This window comes from Atheta coriaria, unplaced genomic scaffold (assembly GCF_025399875.1).
Source record: "Atheta coriaria isolate IRGN ID8LTWV9N9 unplaced genomic scaffold, Caltech_Dcor_3.1 hic_scaffold_39_pilon, whole genome shotgun sequence".
Classification (NCBI taxonomy): domain Eukaryota; kingdom Metazoa; phylum Arthropoda; class Insecta; order Coleoptera; family Staphylinidae; genus Dalotia; species Dalotia coriaria.
This window is the reverse complement of record NW_027045481.1, coordinates 75,330-95,346: the sequence shown is the minus strand read 5'-3', so window position 1 is coordinate 95,346 and position 20,017 is coordinate 75,330. Positions and strand designations below refer to the sequence as shown.

General features: G+C 31.9%; 2 protein-coding genes across 2 annotated transcripts; one reads left to right on the top strand and one right to left on the bottom strand.

Annotated features, from left to right (window-relative positions):
- Positions 1 to 6,558: 6,558 nt before the first annotated feature.
- On the top strand, positions 6,559 to 18,781 carry Gld (Glucose dehydrogenase). The gene is made up of 6 exons (XM_065316147.1): positions 6,559 to 6,871; positions 16,036 to 16,702; positions 16,761 to 17,024; positions 17,100 to 17,330; positions 17,394 to 17,714; positions 17,767 to 18,781. Exons 2-6 carry the CDS (start codon positions 16,036 to 16,038, stop codon positions 18,165 to 18,167), a joined length of 1,884 nt encoding a protein of 627 aa, XP_065172219.1. The 5' UTR covers positions 6,559 to 6,871; the 3' UTR covers positions 18,168 to 18,781.
- Positions 18,390 to 19,909, bottom strand: LOC135802560 (uncharacterized). Its single transcript, XM_065316148.1, has 3 exons — positions 19,743 to 19,909; positions 19,065 to 19,280; positions 18,390 to 18,866 (listed from the first exon to the last, which is right to left on the bottom strand). The coding sequence occupies exons 1-3, from the start codon at positions 19,782 to 19,784 to the stop codon at positions 18,543 to 18,545; spliced, it is 582 nt and encodes a 193-aa protein (XP_065172220.1). The 5' UTR covers positions 19,785 to 19,909; the 3' UTR covers positions 18,390 to 18,542.
- Positions 19,910 to 20,017: the final 108 nt, after the last annotated feature.

Here is a 20,017-nt window from a genome sequence, read left to right as displayed (position 1 = left end):
AGAAGACCGCCCTATTGTATTTCTCAATATACTTCGAAATCTATTTATTTAGAAATTTTGTATCCTCTATAAAGTCTATAAAATGGGAGTGCTCTTTTAATTAATATATAGGGATCATTGCTTTCCCCACGAATCTAGAGCAAAGATGTTTACAGACATTTGCCCATCAACTCTTGTAAGTCTCTTTTTGGATGAAAATTTATTATTACTTGCTATAATGACTCATAGATGCATTTTAAGTATGTGGATAAAAACAAACTTTAAAAAATTGACAAAATTATCACTAAACAGCAAATTTATAATATTTTACGCGTAAGTGCATAAATATTTGCCTAATATTAGGGCTTCACACAAAAGCGAGATTTATTTTCACTCTTCCGAGACGAAACGAGACGAGGCCTTTCCGAAAATATTATTAGCGATACCGATACTACATACAATACACCCCCGAGGGCGAGACGAGATTTATGATAATCTCGTTCACTCTCGTCTGGTATGCATCCTCCGAGCGCATATACCGTAATGTAGCTCAAATAGACGTAACATAAGTAAATATGGAGCAGAGATGTGCATTCAGATACAATCCTCGATGCACAATTCACTGACGCATAAATATTGGCTCAGAATTCACCTAAAATTCACTCCAGAAAATTGAAACTTCAAGCTATAGTGGGTGTGGTACGTAAGACAGCTTCAAGGGTTTTTACTGAACGACGAGTGTACTAATAATACTGACTTCTAATATATGGTAAATATAGAAAATCTGAAACTCGCAATTTAAGTTTAACACGAGATAAAGAAGAAGTGTTTCAGACTTGAAAACGGACAAAAATTAAGTACAAAATATAAAAATAATTATTTTCTTCTTGCCGGCAAAGTTTTCCTTTACCGTGCTTTCCGAGCATAAGTTAGATTTAAGTTAATTATATGAGGAGTCCCCATATTATTATCCTATCCAAATCCAAATGACAAGTGCGAATAAGGTAGTAAAACAGGAGCCAGCAAACGAGTTGACGTTCAAAAGAGTAAAATTAATTAGTACATAAGTAAAATTAAAGATTTCAAATAAACTCTAGTAAAGAAAAATTGTTTATTCATATGGAAATTTTTTTTCCAATTTGTACTTTACAATATCAAGTAATGTCTTCATAAAATGATTATTATGCTAGGTACATCCACATTGGTAATTACCACTTGGAATCAAATATCGATTAAGCCAAGTCAGTTCATCAAACACAAAAATGATCTAGAAATTGGGGTTAATTCGAAAAACAATTTGTTTTGAATATATAACCAGGTGTGCATTTAAAATGTATGCTATTTATTATTTAGTTATAAGCTTAAAACAACAATTAATAATTGAAACTGTGTCTATTTTAAAAAAGTGAAATTTTCTCAGTTAATTTTGTTGTTAATTAACAATATATTCAATTTGTTGTTCGTATGTGTAATGTAAGTTGCCTATATCAATTACAAGTTTTAATAGATTATTCTGCACGATTCCTAGTTTCCGTTCGAAAATATTTTAAATACTCGTTAGTTTACAAACTGGGTAAAATATGATATGTCGAGGTTGTACTGACATGTCAGTCAAGGTCCTTTCATCCATAACAGTTTTACTGCAGTACGAGTATTCGAGTACGTTACTAGGTTTTAACTTTCGAGCGTTGCACCGCATCAACACGTAACGAGGACATCATATTGAGTTGTGTTTATCTTCTTTACATATTAATTATTATTCCCAACAAGTCATAACACTTCATCCTCTCGTGTTATGACAATCTGCAGACATACAGATGCAAATCGTGCAATTAAAATTTAATTACAATCGTTTAAAGGTGAATTATCAAGTCAATTAGTCAAGACACATAACTTTTCATTCAATTTAAAACGATTTGCATCATACTGAGATAATAAAAACATTCAAATTATAAATAAATGCTAAAACAATTATTTATAATCATAAATCTAATATTTTTATAACTTTTGCAAAAGTTATTTTAAATTCCACTTTCTTCTTTCTAGTTACTTGCTACAATTACGTTTGTAATAAAAATAATAATAAATATATAAAAAAAAAACGGCAATTACGTAATGTCTGATCTGATTTCGAGTCAATCTTGATTTGGATCTGAATCTCGACGGTTAGCATTACAGCAAACAGAAATCCGCACGAATCGTAACATCCGCAATTTTATTCTCGGTTTACAATCCGAGACTTAACTGGAGAAGACGTGTAATTACTCGTTCAGTGCAGATCATATTTCACAACGTGCTTAAACCCAACCTACAAAAACTACGAATTAAAAATTAGAAATTTAAAAATTATATATCAAATACGACTATTAAATTTTTAGAACTATGTTGTTTTGCGCGTCTTATTTTAATTGCACTTAAATTTTTTTGCTACCAATTTATTTTAGCAATTTCCAGTGAAGAAAACTGGCAGCAAACGAAACGTAGATGTATGAATGTGAACATCTCAGTGATTATTATAATTTTAATAAATAAAAATCAAAAAAGAATAAAAACAGTAAAATTGTGAAAAATCTGAAGTTGTGATTACGTGATCAGCTAAATCTTATTCAAATTCAAATTAGTATTTCTGATTCATTTTATTTTTGAGCAACTTGAAACAAGAAAACATATAATAATATAATATCAACAATAAATTATACAACGTACGCGGGGAAACTGTAAACATGTGAACTTTAAATCCAAATTTTTACCTTGCCTTACTTCAATTTATACTTCAGTACTTTACTTTAGATTTTATTTCGTTACATTTTGCATTAGATTACATTCATGCGTTTGCATAATTCGTGCACCGTGCGCCGTTTACGTCTTCACTCTTTCTGCGCAATTGCATCAAACCGTCTACGTGTTGCTTATTATTATTTCTTACTTACTTAGTTGCTTGTACTTACACTACTTACGCGGACTAAAAGACTCGATGATTTGAGTCAGCTAGAAAATTCTTACATTAAATAAATTTGCAAATTCATTCTTTTCAACAGTAGTAGTTTGTTAAAATCAGTGCAATGTGAAGAATATCTTAAGTCAACTAACATCTTTAACCACAAGAAGAAAGAATAAGTAAAATTTCTAAACAGTTGTGAAATTGAGTGAACGCACATCAGTTGTTTTTATTTTTATTACTTTTTCTCAGATCATTGACTACTGAATAGAATCTTCGATCTTGGTGTGCAACTTTCTGCGTACTTCTAACGTTCAAAGAAATACATTTACGCTGACTTGCATCTTTGGATGTTTGGATAGTTGGTTCGCTGCATAGATGTGCATTTGTATCTATCATTGATTGCTTCATTGAGCATTACTGAATGTTTGACTGTTTGTCTACGCAACTGGATGCAACATCAGTACATTAAGTATTTGCTAATGTTTAATTTAATATAGTTTACTGGTTCATTGCATTCCATTTCGGTGCAATCTTAAGTGAAGTTAATTAATTGATAATTTCAGATTTTATGATTAATTAAATGCAGATTCTGTAATAACAATATTTTGGGAAATCATTTGTAGCAGAGAAAAATGAAAAGTTGTAGCAATGAAGTAACAGTACCTTTCGCATTGTTGATCATCTAATAACCAATAAAGCAATAAATTCTGTTGCCCTAATTTTTGAATTAAGACAGCATTGGCAAATATAATATATACTGCACTTAAAAATACCTTTCCCTTAAAATGGCATTACCGATTTAAAAATACAAACAAGTTAAAAATAAATATCTAATGCTACTCTGATAAATATTCAAATTTCTATTTCTGATCTTTCATATAAATTCTTAAAAATAAATGAGGCAAAATAATAAAATAACAAAACGAAACATGATACAAACAATAAAATAAGTAACAACACGATATTTGTAAAAATGAAAATAAAATAAAATTTCTAATTAAATTAAGACAAAACTGAATTGTAAACATGATAGGCGTAATTCTTTAAAATATTAATTTGTGGATGGAACAATTGTAAATTTGTAACCATTTGTTATGTAGAATTTGAGAAAAAAAAGTTTTGTTTCAGAATCAGTTAAGAAGACTATGGAAACTCTTAAATCTAGCGCTGAGAAACAGATGAACGGAAGTTACGAAATTTTTCCTACCTTAGAATTCCATTCTATCGAGTTAGAGGCTGCGTTTGTGCTAATGCAGTAACCTGCCAACTAAAACTTAAACAGCGAGTAAAAGCAGCAAGAGCAGAAAAGTTGTTCGTTGCTAAATTGTTTTTGCTCGTTAAACCTGTTAATCAGTTAGAAGCTAAAGTGTTACATATTTTATAGCAATTCCAGCCGTCACAATACTAAATATAATCCGAGCACCGTTTACTTTTATTTTAAAGTCATAACCACATCCATCATTAAGTATTATGGTCGATATCAATTTAAATTTATAAATGTATGACTGTTGTTACAAATAATAATTAAATAGACTTGGTAGTTTGGTATTAAAAATACACTAAACACGAACACAGGTAAAACACATAAAGATTGGCAAAAAAGTCAAAACATTACAAGTAGAATTTTAACACAACTAGCCCGACACCTTAAACTTTTAAAGAACAACTGTCTGAAAATTTGCGGTTGTCGCAATATCGCCCTACCATGACCATGAAATGTGCTGGTTCAGCTGAAACATTCTGGAGTGCTGGACGTTAATCTTATATAAATGAATTTTTTGTTTTCAGTATTCAGTACAACAAGCACATCGTTAAGGTAATATTAAAGTTTTATAGTGACATACCTTACAAGTGAAATGTGTGAAATAACTTGCCTACAATTAATTCAATAATACGAAAATACTAGAAGTGCAGCAAAAACCTATGCTGTTTATGATTCATTATTTGAGTGAAGTTTATTACGATTTATACCGTTTAAGTAATTTGATTACATTGTGCATGATCTCATTAAATATTCGTGTATGAACTTGTACTGTGCGTAAATTTGATTAGTTAACATTGTGCTACTATGTTATTACAGGTTAAGATAAAATAGAAAAAAAGTGACAACTGTATTTACCAAAATAGACGGCTAGATATTTTAGTGACCAACTAAACTTTGTTTACGTGGAATACCGGCTTCAATTTAATAATTTCATAAAGTTTATTACCTTTATTCATTTAGTTCGAAATTTCGAGATATGCATTGCATTTCTTCTTATTATAGGTTAGTGACCCTTCGTTTACCTACTTTTACTTAAACTATGAAGTATGCATTATGGGTACTATCCAAACTGCAAACTTTTCGAATTCGTTTGATTAAGTGCTGCTGGCCGAATTAATTAAGACAGACAAACTGATTAATGATGCAAAAATTTCATAAACCATGCTTTCTTACTTACAGTTTATATAATGAATACTTATAATTATAAATACATAAAAATTTGACCTTTAATTGTTTGACACTGATTATAATAGAGACGAGATAAGTCGAGACTGTCTGATTATGATTAACTGTTTATTGTTCTTCAAAAATAGTTTTGACCGACACTAAAATATTACATTCTTCTTTTATCGGTTAATGAAAATAGATACTGATATTCGAAAAAATTTTCTTCGGTGTTTTTAATACAATTTGGAGTCAAGACATTGTCATTAGTATTGTCAACGGACGCCATCTAGTTGACATAACGTAAATCAATTTACTTTCTCGCATTATATAAAGAATAATGAAAATAGTTTAAAATAAGTATTATAATAGTAACATAGTAAATGTCCAATAAAGGAGTAAGGACTATATAAATCAATGCACTCATTTCTAGCTCTGCAAATGTTATTGAATTGCTAGATATTGTTCGCTTCTAGCAAAGCTAGATTTTCGCTTGTAATTCTTCTCTGGGGATACTAAGTTGAATCGGTCGTAAACTAGTTATGTAATTACCAATTTATCCATCATACGGCCAATATAATCGAACGGCTGGGTACAATTTAAGCTAAAACTTACATATGTAGAGAACAGTAGCGCATTATTATTTTAATTATTTTATATAATAATATAAAATCACTATTGACTTTATACTGATTCATATTAGCATTTAAAATATTTTGCCTCTTAATAAGATTAACCCAATTTAAATGGTTTATCTTTCATATGTTAACAACATTAATTGGCAATTTAAAATTTCTGCAGTATTATTTTACTATCTATTATATCTATTATATTATTCAATATTGCATTATTAGTGTTTTATTAACCAGAATAGAAACTTAATATGTTTATACACGCTTTTCAAAAATAACTCGCATACAAAGTTTTAAATAATCAAACACAATATTTAATTACTTAAATAAATACTTACTAATAAGTATTCAAAGAATATATCGATTTACTGCAATTTTGCACAAAATATAAATGTTTTAGAATATGTTGATCAAAAATGGAAAAAGTGAGCGCGTCCGAAAGTAAAGTTTCTTAGTGTGTCGAGGACTCCTCCGCTGCCGAAGAAGTCGCACACCACAACTACCACACCGCCGCGCTGCACCACCTCCGAGTCCAATTCGCCGTCACCGTCGCATCGCGTTCCAACAACAAGTGGCGCGCAAAGAACTGAAGCGTACATTTCGGCCGAGAGTTAGAATCGCGCCGCACGCGAATCCAAATCTCATGCGAAACGAATTGCTAGTGCCAATTTCGAATTTTCTTTATATATTTCTTCAGTCAGTTAACGATTTCTTGATTAAGCCATCAACAAAATGTATTGCATTGATAAATTTAAAAGATGTGTGGCATAATGGACAACTGTTAAGTTATTTTTTGCGCAGTTAATCGTGATATTTAAAGTGCATTTTTATAGTGGACAATTTTAGTGAATTTAGTGTTTGGATCATCAAGTACCAAGACAAATTTACAAGGTATTTATTTTATTATTTTATTTTAATAATACATTTATAACATGTATTGTTTTATTGACTTGAGATAAGTATTAAAATTACTCTTTAAATATTTGAGGTAACTAATAAAACTATTTTTTTATTTCATAATACAAAATGTGTAATAAGTAAATTTTATACAATTCACGAACAAATTTACATACAATTACCTACACTATTTCTACTATAATATAAACATCAATTTTGAGTATTGACCATGGTAAATGAATACATAGTTAATCGTGCTGTTCCATTGATTTATCTGAATTGTTCACCATGCGAATACTGAGTGACTAACAACAAACCGCGTGAGCATAATAACTCGTTCGCTTTTTCGTTCGTTCGTTAGTATTATTCTATGCTTAAACTAATGAATGAAACTTTCGATTTCGGTTTCCGTTCTGCATTTAGTTACGTGTCGAGTTTTGTTTTATTTCGTTTCGAACTTGTTCTAATTTCATTATAGACCATACGTTTAATGAGATTGACAATAAAAAATGGTTCATGGCAGAATTTGAAACTATATCAAAGAATAAAAAGTGAAAGATTAAAGATATTTGAAACAAAAGTCAAAACGAGAATGACCTTCCTAATTTATGCTGTGTTTACTATTAATTTAAGGTAATTTTATGTTAATTATATTTAAATTTGATTAAATTACCCTAAATATATTTTAAATTTGTTTAAAGTTAAAAATTACGAAATTGTGGAAATTAGACATTTTTTATTGCGATTTTTAACATTGAATTATTTGTGTGTTTAATTTGCATTCTTTGTTGCGTGAAATTTGGCAAATTGCACTTTTTTTTACAATGATTAAACAAGAGTTACTATTGTTGCCACAAACGCTCTTTACATTACAATAAAATTGCAAACGCTTCAATAAATGTGTGTTTCACAATGTTGACACTGTTAAACGTTAACCAACGTGCAAATAGCCAAAAAGTGACAGACCGCATCGAGACTAGAATTAAAGCATAAAAAAATTAAATAAAAAGCAAAGATTTAATCGACGTGTTAAATCTAACATAGTTTCTGTCGATAATTTCCGGTCTATGAGAGAATGTTATTTAATATTACGAGGCAACTAATAATCATGACAGACGCCCACCAATGACTAATTAAAATTTGAAAAACGTACACAAATTTCTCTCATGATTTTAGCAATAGGAATTAAACCATTAAAACTGTAGTATATATTTTAGAGGTGGTCAAGTGACCTTTTATTGTTACTCAAGCAATATGTCAATATGTCGAATATTACTAATGTTACAGAAATTAGTCATATGCGAACAAAGTTAATGTTCTAGTATTACAAAAACTTTTGGGCTTGTCCCGTCATTAAAACACTTACATTTTGCACATTTGGACCAAGCGAAAGAGCAACTAATTTTGGAAATAAATTAGGAACATGAGAGAATATATTTCACATGATTTGGTTCGCCATTTCGTACTTTTTTATTTTGTTTTACATTTAATATTATTAGTGTTATAAATTAGAATATTATTAATGAACTATCAGAAAAATGAATTGTGAAGCAAAAGAGGTATATTGATTTGAAACTATGGTATCATACAGATGTGTTGTCAACATTTGGTTTATTAGAATGACTGGCTTGTGAAAGTAATACAAAATTAGTTAAATGTTTTAAAGAAACAGATGTTAAATTATCATATTCAATATTTTAACATGAGTGTAGGTAAATTTTGTGACAGCTGTTTGGGAATTAGATTAATCGATATTAATTTTTTGACTCTTCATTCAAAATTTAATGTTACAAACAGTTGACGTAGTGGAAGCATAATCAATTGTACACTTGAGTAACAGCTTTAGTCGGTTATACAACTATAATTATGATTGAGGTTCCATATTACACTTATTTTTATTTATAAGTTTAGTCGCAAAATTAATTTCTGAACGTTATCTGTTTTTCAGATAATATCCTGCATTCTGTTCATATTTTCTCAACATATGAGCCTTTGTTGGATTTCTACAAATATTTAAAATCCAAAATTTGTATCTACGTATATTGTTAAAGTTTTGAAGTTACTCAAATTCGTATGTGGTCTATGTGCATATTTTCTACACAATTAATACTAGATTAATGCTAGAAGTGTTATTTTAACATTTTATGTAATATACTCGTAGATACCTTTGATAGTGATAGCATATACTTTGTAGTACCTATTTTAATTGTAAAGAATATGAAACCACAACAAATCATTTAAGATTTGTGGTAAAACTATATAAACATGTTGTAACTTTATTTATTGATTTTAATATTCGATTCAGTCGTATACAACGTCAAAATTGCTTTTTGTTACATTCAAGTAATAAAATTGATCGATATTTTCAATAGCAAAAAAGTGTTGGTGTGGTTAATACGAGATACCAACAAATTACTTTTATGCACACATTAAAATACTAAAAATGTGAATATATTAATATAAATATTTTGAGTACAGATTATAATATATATTTTATCCAAATTATCGCAAAATTTATTGCATTACATTTTTAAATTAGAATAGAATAATTGGGTGCAAGAAAAAGCAATAACTGCAACTGTGTAACCTCGGTCTTAAAGCGCACGAAATAATCAACTAAATCCTCAGGCATACCAACAAAAAAAATAATTTATTGTTGACTAGAGGCTAGTTGTAAAATTTAACAATGGCAAGAATGAAGCAAATATAAATGAATTGTTGCAATTTTAATTTTTATTTTTTGTTATAATTGTGATCGAGATTTTTTTATGGTTCATTTTGTTTAAAGCAGTATTATTGAAACTTTGGCAAACTTTTTGCAACAGTAACTTTCTGTTTCATTTTTTTGTGCTTAAGTTTTCAGTTTTGCTTTTGAGTTCGTTCTGAATGCAACTCTTTGATATGAAATATTGCGAATTTAATACAAAACGTTTAAATGTAATAGTATTTGTAGATTGTCCATTTTTGAAACAACTACCAAAACACTTAATATATGAATTGCTTCTTTATAGAAATTGCTGGTGACAGATTTAAGAAATGTGAAAAGTGCAGTAATCGCAAATAAGAAATAATGTGTACATACTTTTTTAAATGTGTTTAAAGTGTCTGTTTTATTACAATAAAACATATTTTTTTCTGCAAAGCAAAACCAAGTAATTATAGTTGCAATAATTTGGTAATTTGTATTGCAAGGCTAGTTAAAATAATTAAATAATTGCAATAATTTTAACGACGGCATGCAATGCTAAGACATTATAACTAATTTGCGACGCTATTGAACGTACTGATTGCGCATATTGATATTGATATTAATGTGTACAGTATAATTAATTACTTTAATACAATTGAAACACAGCTATAATAATTACAAACAGTAAACACAGTCTGAGCAAAGTGTTAATAAATACAAAGTATTGTTTTCAACTATTTTTAGGCATTGTTTGTTGGTTTAATCTTCGGATTACTTTTTTCGGCCTATACAATTATTACTAGAGACCGACCGAAATTTCGGTTTCGGTTTCGGCCAGTTTCGGCCAAGAATTCGAGTATCGGCTTCAGTTTCGGTTTCGGCCAAAAATGGCCGAAACTTTCCGCCGTACCGAAGCTCACTTTTCGTGAATTGTCCTGCGTCCCTCGGCTAACTTCGCGACTAATGACGGTCGTTACTTGCCATCTTAGTTCGCTCATATTAATACTATATTAAGTATCATGACTAAAACGAGACTTTTACTCCCGAAATGGATTATGTATCTAAAAACGTGAAAACTGGCGATGTGTAGGTAAAAGTAGATAAATATGTTTGGTGTAAATTATCATTTTGGCCGAAACTGATTGCAGGGCCGAAATTCGGTTTGCCAAAATCCAGTTTCGGTCGGACTCTAATTATGACGAGATTCTAACAATCAATTTGGTTTTGCAAACCCACGCCATTCAAATCTAAAATACTTATCAGAGATTATTTAAAATAATAATTATTAAAAACTAAAATATTTTTCGGTATTATTCGGTAAACGCTAAAAATATCATGCCACAAACAACAAATAATTAGTAGTTAAATTAGGTAAGATTTTGAAATGTTGCAAGTATTGCAAATTTTATGCAAATAAAGGTTTTTGTGCCATATTACTATCAATTATAAAATAAATTTTCACTTTAATCCTTCTTTTCAAGTTATAGTTTTGCTTCTCCAAAGTCAAAAATTTTGCTTGACAGCGTCACACATTGGCAAACTTTTCAAATACCTAATTTGCACATTTTATCAGAACAATATACTAAACTAAATAAATATGTAGGACGATACTGCATAGATAAGGAAAAAGAACTAAAACGCATTTTAAAGTATTTGTCATATTTTCACATTATACAACGTATATTTTTCAAATTATACATAATTATTATTTTCTTTTCGTTTACTTGGAATTATCTTACATAATATTTACCTCAGTGAATAAAAAACATAATTAAAAATTGATGATTATTTTACGTGTGAATCCACAATGGGTTTTCATGATCATTTTAAAACCAGTCATAAATTATGATTTATATCTGTCTTTATAATTGTCATTAAAATTATTAAAAAACATAAATGGTTACATATGTTGCATTCTATCCAAAAATCTGTACAAATTTTCGGTTGCAGCACCAATTTTTTAAATATTTTTATGTTATATTATTAATTAAGAAACACCTCCATACCCTCACCGGATCCGAGTACATGTACTTACAATGTCCCAGTATACTTTAATAACTAAACTAATTTTAATAACCAATTAACATTTTAAAATTGCCTTATTGAACGATAAATCACATTTTGTATAAGATGGCAAGAAATTGCGTAATGCAAAATTATTTCCTTATAGCATTTCTAGCATTTTTACCGAATTGCGACTTTTCTTAACTAGTTCCATTTAGTGCCTAAGTTACTATATTTCAATTTTCTTTATATTTACTTAGTAGTGATTATTTCAGCCAATTTTGCTGTGAGTAACGATTCGGAATGTATGGTAAAGATTAAATATATTATAATTTTAACTACTTTAAGAAATCGCCGCCGGAATAATTCATAATGAATATTTCTATTGCGTTTTACAGTTCGTGCCTAATGGCAAAATTAGCTGTCGGCGGCTTGTGATTTCCATTTGATAAATATTTGCGCCAACAATTTGCTTAAAATATCAACATCATCAAATGTTTTATAAGTTCCTTAATGCTTAAATAACCCACCATAACATAACTTTAATTTTTGAATTAATTTCATTCCCTTAAATAGAATATTGTGCATTAGTGAATATCAATCTTTTGTCTTCATATTGTTACAATGGATTCGAATGAAATATTTCATTGTTGAATTAAATATACACATATGTATCCTGAAGTGATAGTTGGAACCGTATACAATAATTACAATTAATAGTCAAGAATTCAGGCCAAAAATAAAAAGTTTTTGTTTTTGTCTTGCGGCGCACGCTTAAAAATCAAGAATGAAGAAAACCGGCGACATTTTTTCGTATTGCATGACGATTGTAGATGGTAGATTGTACAATAATGACGATCTAAGCGTGCGTTTGCAATTGTTCGTGCTTATCGCACGCGTTTTTAATTTATTTACGCTTCGCAATCGCAATCAGCACTGTCTGCTACTGTCAGCGCCTAACAACATTCATTTAAACTACAGCGGTTTAAACGCAACTAATGTCACGCCAGCACTAAATTCTCCATCTTCTACTTTATTGCTATTACAAATTCTAGGTTTTACTTTTTTTGTCTTTTAATCATAACTATGCTATTAAGGTTAGTTTTTTCGTAGCTAACTTGACTCGAAACCAAGCATTTGTTATTATACCTACTCATAATAGCATATTCATTTTTTACATAACATTCGGTCGGCAACAAAGCTTTATTTTGTCGGGCAAATACTCTAAGTCTTTTCTTAGACCTATACATTTAACTGTTTCATTATAGAAGATATCAATAAATCTAGCAGCAAAATCGCAACATTAATATTTTCAAAATTTACATGTTTAATTGGAATTCATACAAGTAATTTATCAGAAAAGTGCAAAAATAAAATTATTTTTTAAATTAATGTTTGACATACCTACGTTCAATAGTTTACTGAACTGAAATTATTAATATCTTCGCCTAAGCCCATAAAATTGAACGTTTTTATAATCGTTTTCTCTTGCCAATAGATCGATTCAACTGAAACTTTCAGACGTGATTTGACATCAATTCAATGTCGTGAATAAATTGAATAAAATCTTGAAAGCGAATCGATGATTTATGAATTAAATATATTTTACTTATAGGAACATTAAAATGAAAAGGAAACTTCATTTATGTCGTTAAACACAACTTGCAACAATATATTATTAAGGTCCTTAAAAAGGTTTAAATAAACGTACACATCTTGCAAGATGCTACTAAGTCAGGGTTAAGTCAAATAATTGTTTATATTGTGATATTTATAAGCAGAATTAGTTTAGTTACTGCCTTTGCTAACCTCTCACAAACGTAATCATGATTTGCGGTCGTAACATTGCATGCTATTGTCGATTGTGACCATATTGTGGCACAAAGAGCGCGGCGCAAAACGAAAGAAACGAAAGGAGAAAGTGTGAATCGCGAGTGCGACCCGTCTTGATGAACGGGATCTATGCAGTCACAAAGGTAGACATCGCTTCATTTGCATGCCTTACTATGTGCAACATTTGCATCTTTTTGCTTTTTGTGTTATTGTAAACTATTGAAAATATAGATAATAATCATTTGTTGGTTAGACTTAATATGTTAAGAATGTTGAAATGTTTAGAAGCTTCACTCTCGTTTTAATTCAAGCATTCCAATCTTTAGAAGTTTAGAATACAGATGGCTGCTTAATAATTCCAGTCAAGAGTAACACATTCATTACTGCATTTATACAAAAATGCAATCGCCTATTATAATAAATAATAATAAAAACCAAACGTTTCACTTATAGTGCGAAACAAAAAGTGCCCATAAGTTTTTTGTTTTTGTTTTTTTTTTTAATTTACGAAGGGAAAAACATATTTTATTACAAAAAGACAATTAATTAATTATGTCCAATCAATTTATACACTAATATATAACATTCAATATCTCAATATAATTAAATTATCTAATAATCTTTATTAAATGATTCGCATATATTTTTTCTACCTACTTCCTGTTTTATGGATTTAGGAAGACTAGTGAAAAGTAAACCGAATCCAGTTTGACAACACTGCAATTACTAGTTTTATTTTAAGTCGTAATGTCCTAATGTCTATTCGATTTTAGCATTTTGGTCTTTTAGTATTTCCTCAATCGGATTAATCACCTCAATCTGTCATAGTATAAGAATTATCGATTATATAATCACCGTTTTGTTTCTCCTTCTTGCTTATTTGATGTCTATCCTTTCTTCTGGATGAAAGTTGAAGCACACTTGAAACATTTTGTACAAACTTGAATAGTTTAAATCACTTGAATCGGTTGTAAAAGTTGTAAAAAGTTGTAAAGTAAAGTCATGAACTCAGGATACGATTATATATTATCTAATACTCTCTTACGATGTAATGATATTTACCTATGTTGGTGTAGGTAATAAATATGTAAATGAATAATTTCTTTAGCGCTGGTCAGTGTTGCACGCTCCAGTGAGTCTCTCGCGCTTGACCTTTGCCACGCACAATTGAACGCGACGCATTTCGTTCGACGTGTGTTGCACACACACTGATATAAATGTATTAAATACTATTACACCTGAACTACCTACTAATTGTAAAATCCTAAACGCCAAATAGAAATATATTGCTTACTCGGCGGTATTTACATTGGCTTCACTTAAATATAGTCTAGGCATCCAAATTAAATGTGCCTCAAATTAAAAGTTTAACACATACTCATCAAATGTTTATAGAACTGGCTTACTAAATCCGTGAATGCTATTTTAGGACTTTTTTACTTCAATATGTTGTAATGACCATGGAAACAAAATTAAATCAAAGCAGCATGTTGTGGTGCCCAGACTATATCACGTGTAATTACTGATTGTTGCAGCATTGGCGTTAAGTTGCACAACTCGATCGAATTGTACTTGCGATGCATAATTCGAATGCACACACCGCATTGTTACACATAATTAATCGTATACAAACAACAAACAAGAGAACAATTGGCGGTATACGCATCATGTCGTGCAAAAATAGAAAGTATGTGACATTAAAATTTTGGCGATATTACCACGGTTTTGTAAACAATACATAAAATCAGTGAAAACAGGCGGAATTTCGGTAATTAACGAACTTACTAAATAACTGAAAATAATGTATATCTATAGATTAAGTAAAATAATTTTATTGCATATTATATTTACTGCAAAATAAAATCGATCTAATTATGTTGTATGCCAAAATTATTGAACAGAGTAAACAACAAAAAACCATAATAGATTGGTTTATTTGTGATGTATTTTGCAGCTAAAAATCGAAAACCGCCAATTCTTTTGTCCCCGACAAATTGCGTAATTATTCCATTATGTTTAAAATTAAATTTGAAACAAATTCGTATCGAAAATAGACAATTACGATTTATATATTACAAAGACCAAAAAGCGCAAAATTTGCTTCAATTTTCAATTAACTGCGCAAAATACAATCAAAGCGTGATCCAGGCTAATCTGAGCCGAAGAATAAGATTGCTCGCAATTTAGGTTTGTACTCGGATTGCGGTCGGAACATGAGAACCGACGAGATCGAAATGTAAAAACGCAGGAACGTAATAAATCAAATGCGTTAAACGCGAAGAGCGCACGAGTTCGCGCTAGGCGCACGAAAGTGAAAGCGATAAAAACCAGAACGAAACCGTGACTGGTTATAATGGAACAACGGCACGGTCGCGGGTTTGACGTTTGTGTTAGTTGGTCAGATGTCGAATGTGTCACAGACAGCAAACAATTTATTTACACTAAAATTTATTGTTGGATTTATTTTGAGCATATGGATTTAAAATGATATTTGTAGGCATGAGTAGAGTCGCTGATATTGACATTTATGATAGATATTGGTGGTTGTTTGTAGATCATAGCACAATTTCCTTATAAATAAACAACCTGAATTTCTGAATTTCATTATACAAATTTAAAACTATATTTTTAGATGTCGTGTAATTGTCCAGTGACCCAACAAGGTCCTACCCTCGCATCAACTTGCGGCGGCGCCCCCTTCATGCTCTTCATGGGTCTACTTGAAGTATTCTTGCGCTCACAGTGTGACCTGGAAGACCCATGCGGCCGTCCAGATCCTACGCCACTGCTTCCTGAATACGATTTCATAGTCGTAGGCGGCGGGTCCGCCGGTGCGGTGGTAGCAAGTCGCTTGTCTGAAATCCCTGAATGGAATGTACTCCTTGTAGAAGCTGGTCATGACGAACCAACAGGTGCGCAAGTACCATCTATGTTCTTAAATTTTATTGGTTCTGAAATCGATTGGGGTTTTCAAACGGAACCCGAAACTGGTGCGTGTATGAATGAAAACGAGCAGAGGTGCTACTGGCCCCGTGGAAAGGTGCTTGGAGGTACGTCTGTAATGAACGGAATGATGTACATCAGAGGCTCTAGAGCTGATTTTGATGGATGGGCACAAATGGGTAACGATGGGTGGAGTTATTCGGAAGTGTTGCCGTACTTCTTGAAAAGTGAGGACAACAAGCAGATGGATCTGGTCGACAGGGGGTATCACGGAGTTGGTGGGTTATTAACTATCTCCCAGTTTCCGTACCATCCACCGCTGTCGAAAGCTATTTTGAAAGCTGGCGAGGAACTTGGTAAAAATTATAAAAATTCGCATAATGTAACTTTTGTTAAAATTTGTATATTGTTTAGGTTATAAAACAAGAGATTTGAATGGAGTCTCCCATACCGGATTTTCTATTGCTCAGACCACCAATCGCAACGGGTCTAGAATGAGCACGGCACGTGCTTTTCTAAGACCTTTCAAAGGGCGGCGTAACCTTCACATCTTGCTCAACTCTACTGTGGCCCGTGTTCTCATCAATACTACGACTAAGACCGCCTATGGCGTTGAAGTTTTGAACAACGGCATTAAGCAAGTTATTTATGCTAGCAAAGAAGTTGTTGTGAGTGGTGGTAAGTTTAAAATCTCATAAATTTAAATCAAATAAGAAATGGTTTTGTAGGTGCTTTCAATATTTTATTTTCTAGGTGCTGTAAATTCCCCTCAAATTCTATTACTTTCTGGAGTTGGTCCAAAAGAAGATTTACAAAAAGTTAATGTTCAAACTGTTCATGATCTTCCTGGTGTAGGCAAAAATCTACATAATCATGTGGCGTACTTTTTAAACTTCAACATCAATGATACCAATTCTACCCCTCTAAACTGGGCCACAGCCATGGAATACCTACTTTTCAGAGATGGTCTCATGAGTGGTACAGGTATGATTTTCGAACGTTTTATATAATTTTTGTAAAACTACATTTATTTAATTTGCTTTAAAGGTATTTCTGAGGTTACCGGTTTGGTCCACTCTAAATTCTCAAATCCTGAAGAGGATGATCCAGATCTGCAGTTCTTTTTCGGCGGTTTCCTTGCCAATTGCGCCAAAACTGGCCAGGTTGGAGAACGTGTTGACAACAATTCTCGGTCCGTTCAAATGATTCCAACTGTCATTCATCCCAAAAGCAGAGGGTATCTTACTCTCAAGGACAATGACCCCCTCACGCCACCTAGAATATTTGCAAAGTATCTAGACGATCCAGAAGATACTAAAGTTCTAGTCGAAGGAATCAAATTTGGAATCAAACTGTCTGAAACAGAAGGTAAGTGATTTTTGAATATCTGCGCAAAGCGTACTTAATTTTGTTTTTGTAGCTCTTAAACGTTATGGTTTCAAAGTAGACCGTACTCCCGTCAAGGGCTGCAGTAAGTACGCCTTTGGTGGTGATCGTTATTGGCGATGCGCCGTGAAACACGACACCGCTCCGGAGAACCACCAAGCAGGTTCGTGTAAAATGGGTCCCGCCACCGACCCTATGGCGGTGGTAAATGCACAACTGCAAGTACACGGTGTGGATAGATTGCGGGTGATTGACGCATCCATTATGCCTCGCGTAACTTCGGGCAATACAAACGCGCCCACTATCATGATCGCCGAGAAAGGTAGCGATATGATCAAGCAGAGATGGTTAACACCGCAAGGCGGGTACTATTACAATGGAGGCGTACCCATTAATAGGGTTAGTCGACATTGGAACAGTTTTGGAAACTGGTAGATCAAAAATTAATGTTTTTGTTTAAAATTGAACAGAATTTAGAAATTGTATAAATTTAAAGTTAATGTTGAAATTTTTCTACGTTCAGAGCTTAACATAAATAGATAAGTAAATAAGGTTTATTTATTGTATTAACTTTTTATACACACTCTGTATCTTTTATATATTGAATATTACTAGTTAATAAACAAATCTAAAAAACCTAATGAAATAAAAAAAAGATTTCTTTTACTATAACTAATTTATTATCATTCTCTTTACTCCGTAGTCGCGTTCACAAATGCTTCACTTATCTAATAATAATTTTGCACAAACTTTGCGTATAGAATAACGCTGATTGCTTATTTACGTTGGTAAATAAATTTTAAAGAAGGTTTAATGCTTGTGTGTCTTCTCGTGATCCTCTACAATGGTCTTCACCTGCGATTCTACCTTCTTGCCGATTTCAATGAACTGGTTCAGGAAGTCCTCGGAGAATTTCTTGATGTCATTCTGAGCGTCCTTGACCTTGGGATCCTTCACCAATTGGTTGACCTGATCCGCAGCATCCTTGAAAGCTTTGTTGAAGTTGGCCTTCATCTCATCAGCCTTGTTCTTCACATCAGGAGAAAGGTTCTTGTTAAGATCAGCGGCGGTCTCAGCAAGCTTGGTCTCAATCTTCTTGAAGGTGTCCTTGACTTCGCCTTCATGAGCGGAACCCTTAAAAATGATTAAGAATTTAGAAAAATTGGAAATTAGTAGATGAGAAAAGTGCACAGTTTTAGAACATATATTTATAAAAATGTATAAGTAAGTACTATAAAGGTTACAAGAAGACTATAATGGTTGGGTATCAGATGTGCGAGTAGTGATTTAACGCGTTTTGACCGCTTCAGTGGTATTCATCACTTCACTTACTTCGGCTTTAACTTTGGTAATGAAGCTCTGGAGACTTTCAAGGAACTTGTTGGTGTTTTCGTTGATGGTGTCGCCAACCTTCTTGGTGTCCAGGTCAGAGATTCCAAGGTTGTCAGTCACCTGTTTGGCGAGCTTCTGGGCGTTATCAGCCAACTCCTGGAGAGAGTCTTTGCCAGCAGGGGCATCAGGACGTGCCTTGGGCTTGGCCAGGCATCCCTTAAGAACAAAAAATAAAGTTAGATTATTTCGTGTTTATTACTATCAGTCGTAATATTAATTAGTAATCATTTCATTGTTTATAAATGAAGTACAGTTCAAGGTTGTTATGGGTATGCTTTCGTTAAGTCCAGTTATTATTGTACGCGCATAGTTAAGTTATCGGCGCATCCGTTTAACTCCGCTTTGCTCAGCATGCACGATTTGCCTAACCTTTAGCCTTGACTGAACGTTATGTCTTTACTAATCAGTTCGATAAGAAATTCGCAACAAGTGTTGCATAAGGACCTACTAAATATTGCGATACAAACTTTAAAAATTTATCTGACTTATAGCACAATATAATTGAAGAAAATGAAAATATTTAAATAACTCTTATCAAGAGATATTTGGAAATATTTAAAAAATTAAATATGAAATTGAAAAAAATTATGTAATAAATATAAAAAGGTAAAAACTTACTTGGATGACGAAGAGAACAGTAATTGCGACCAAGAATTTCATGATTGATGGATTTTCAAAAAGAGTGCTGACGACGAGAAGGCAGACGAAGTGCAACTGTCGATCAGGGAGCGAGCGAGCGTTATTTATACCCCCAGCGTTAGGAACGCGCCCTTTAGACTCGATCTCAGTCAGTCAATCTTTCCAGAGCGTTTGCGCGCACGACTCAGCCAAAAGCAGCCGCTAGAGTTATCAGCATCTTTGTTCCTTACTTAACAAGGTCTTGTTTACGTTCA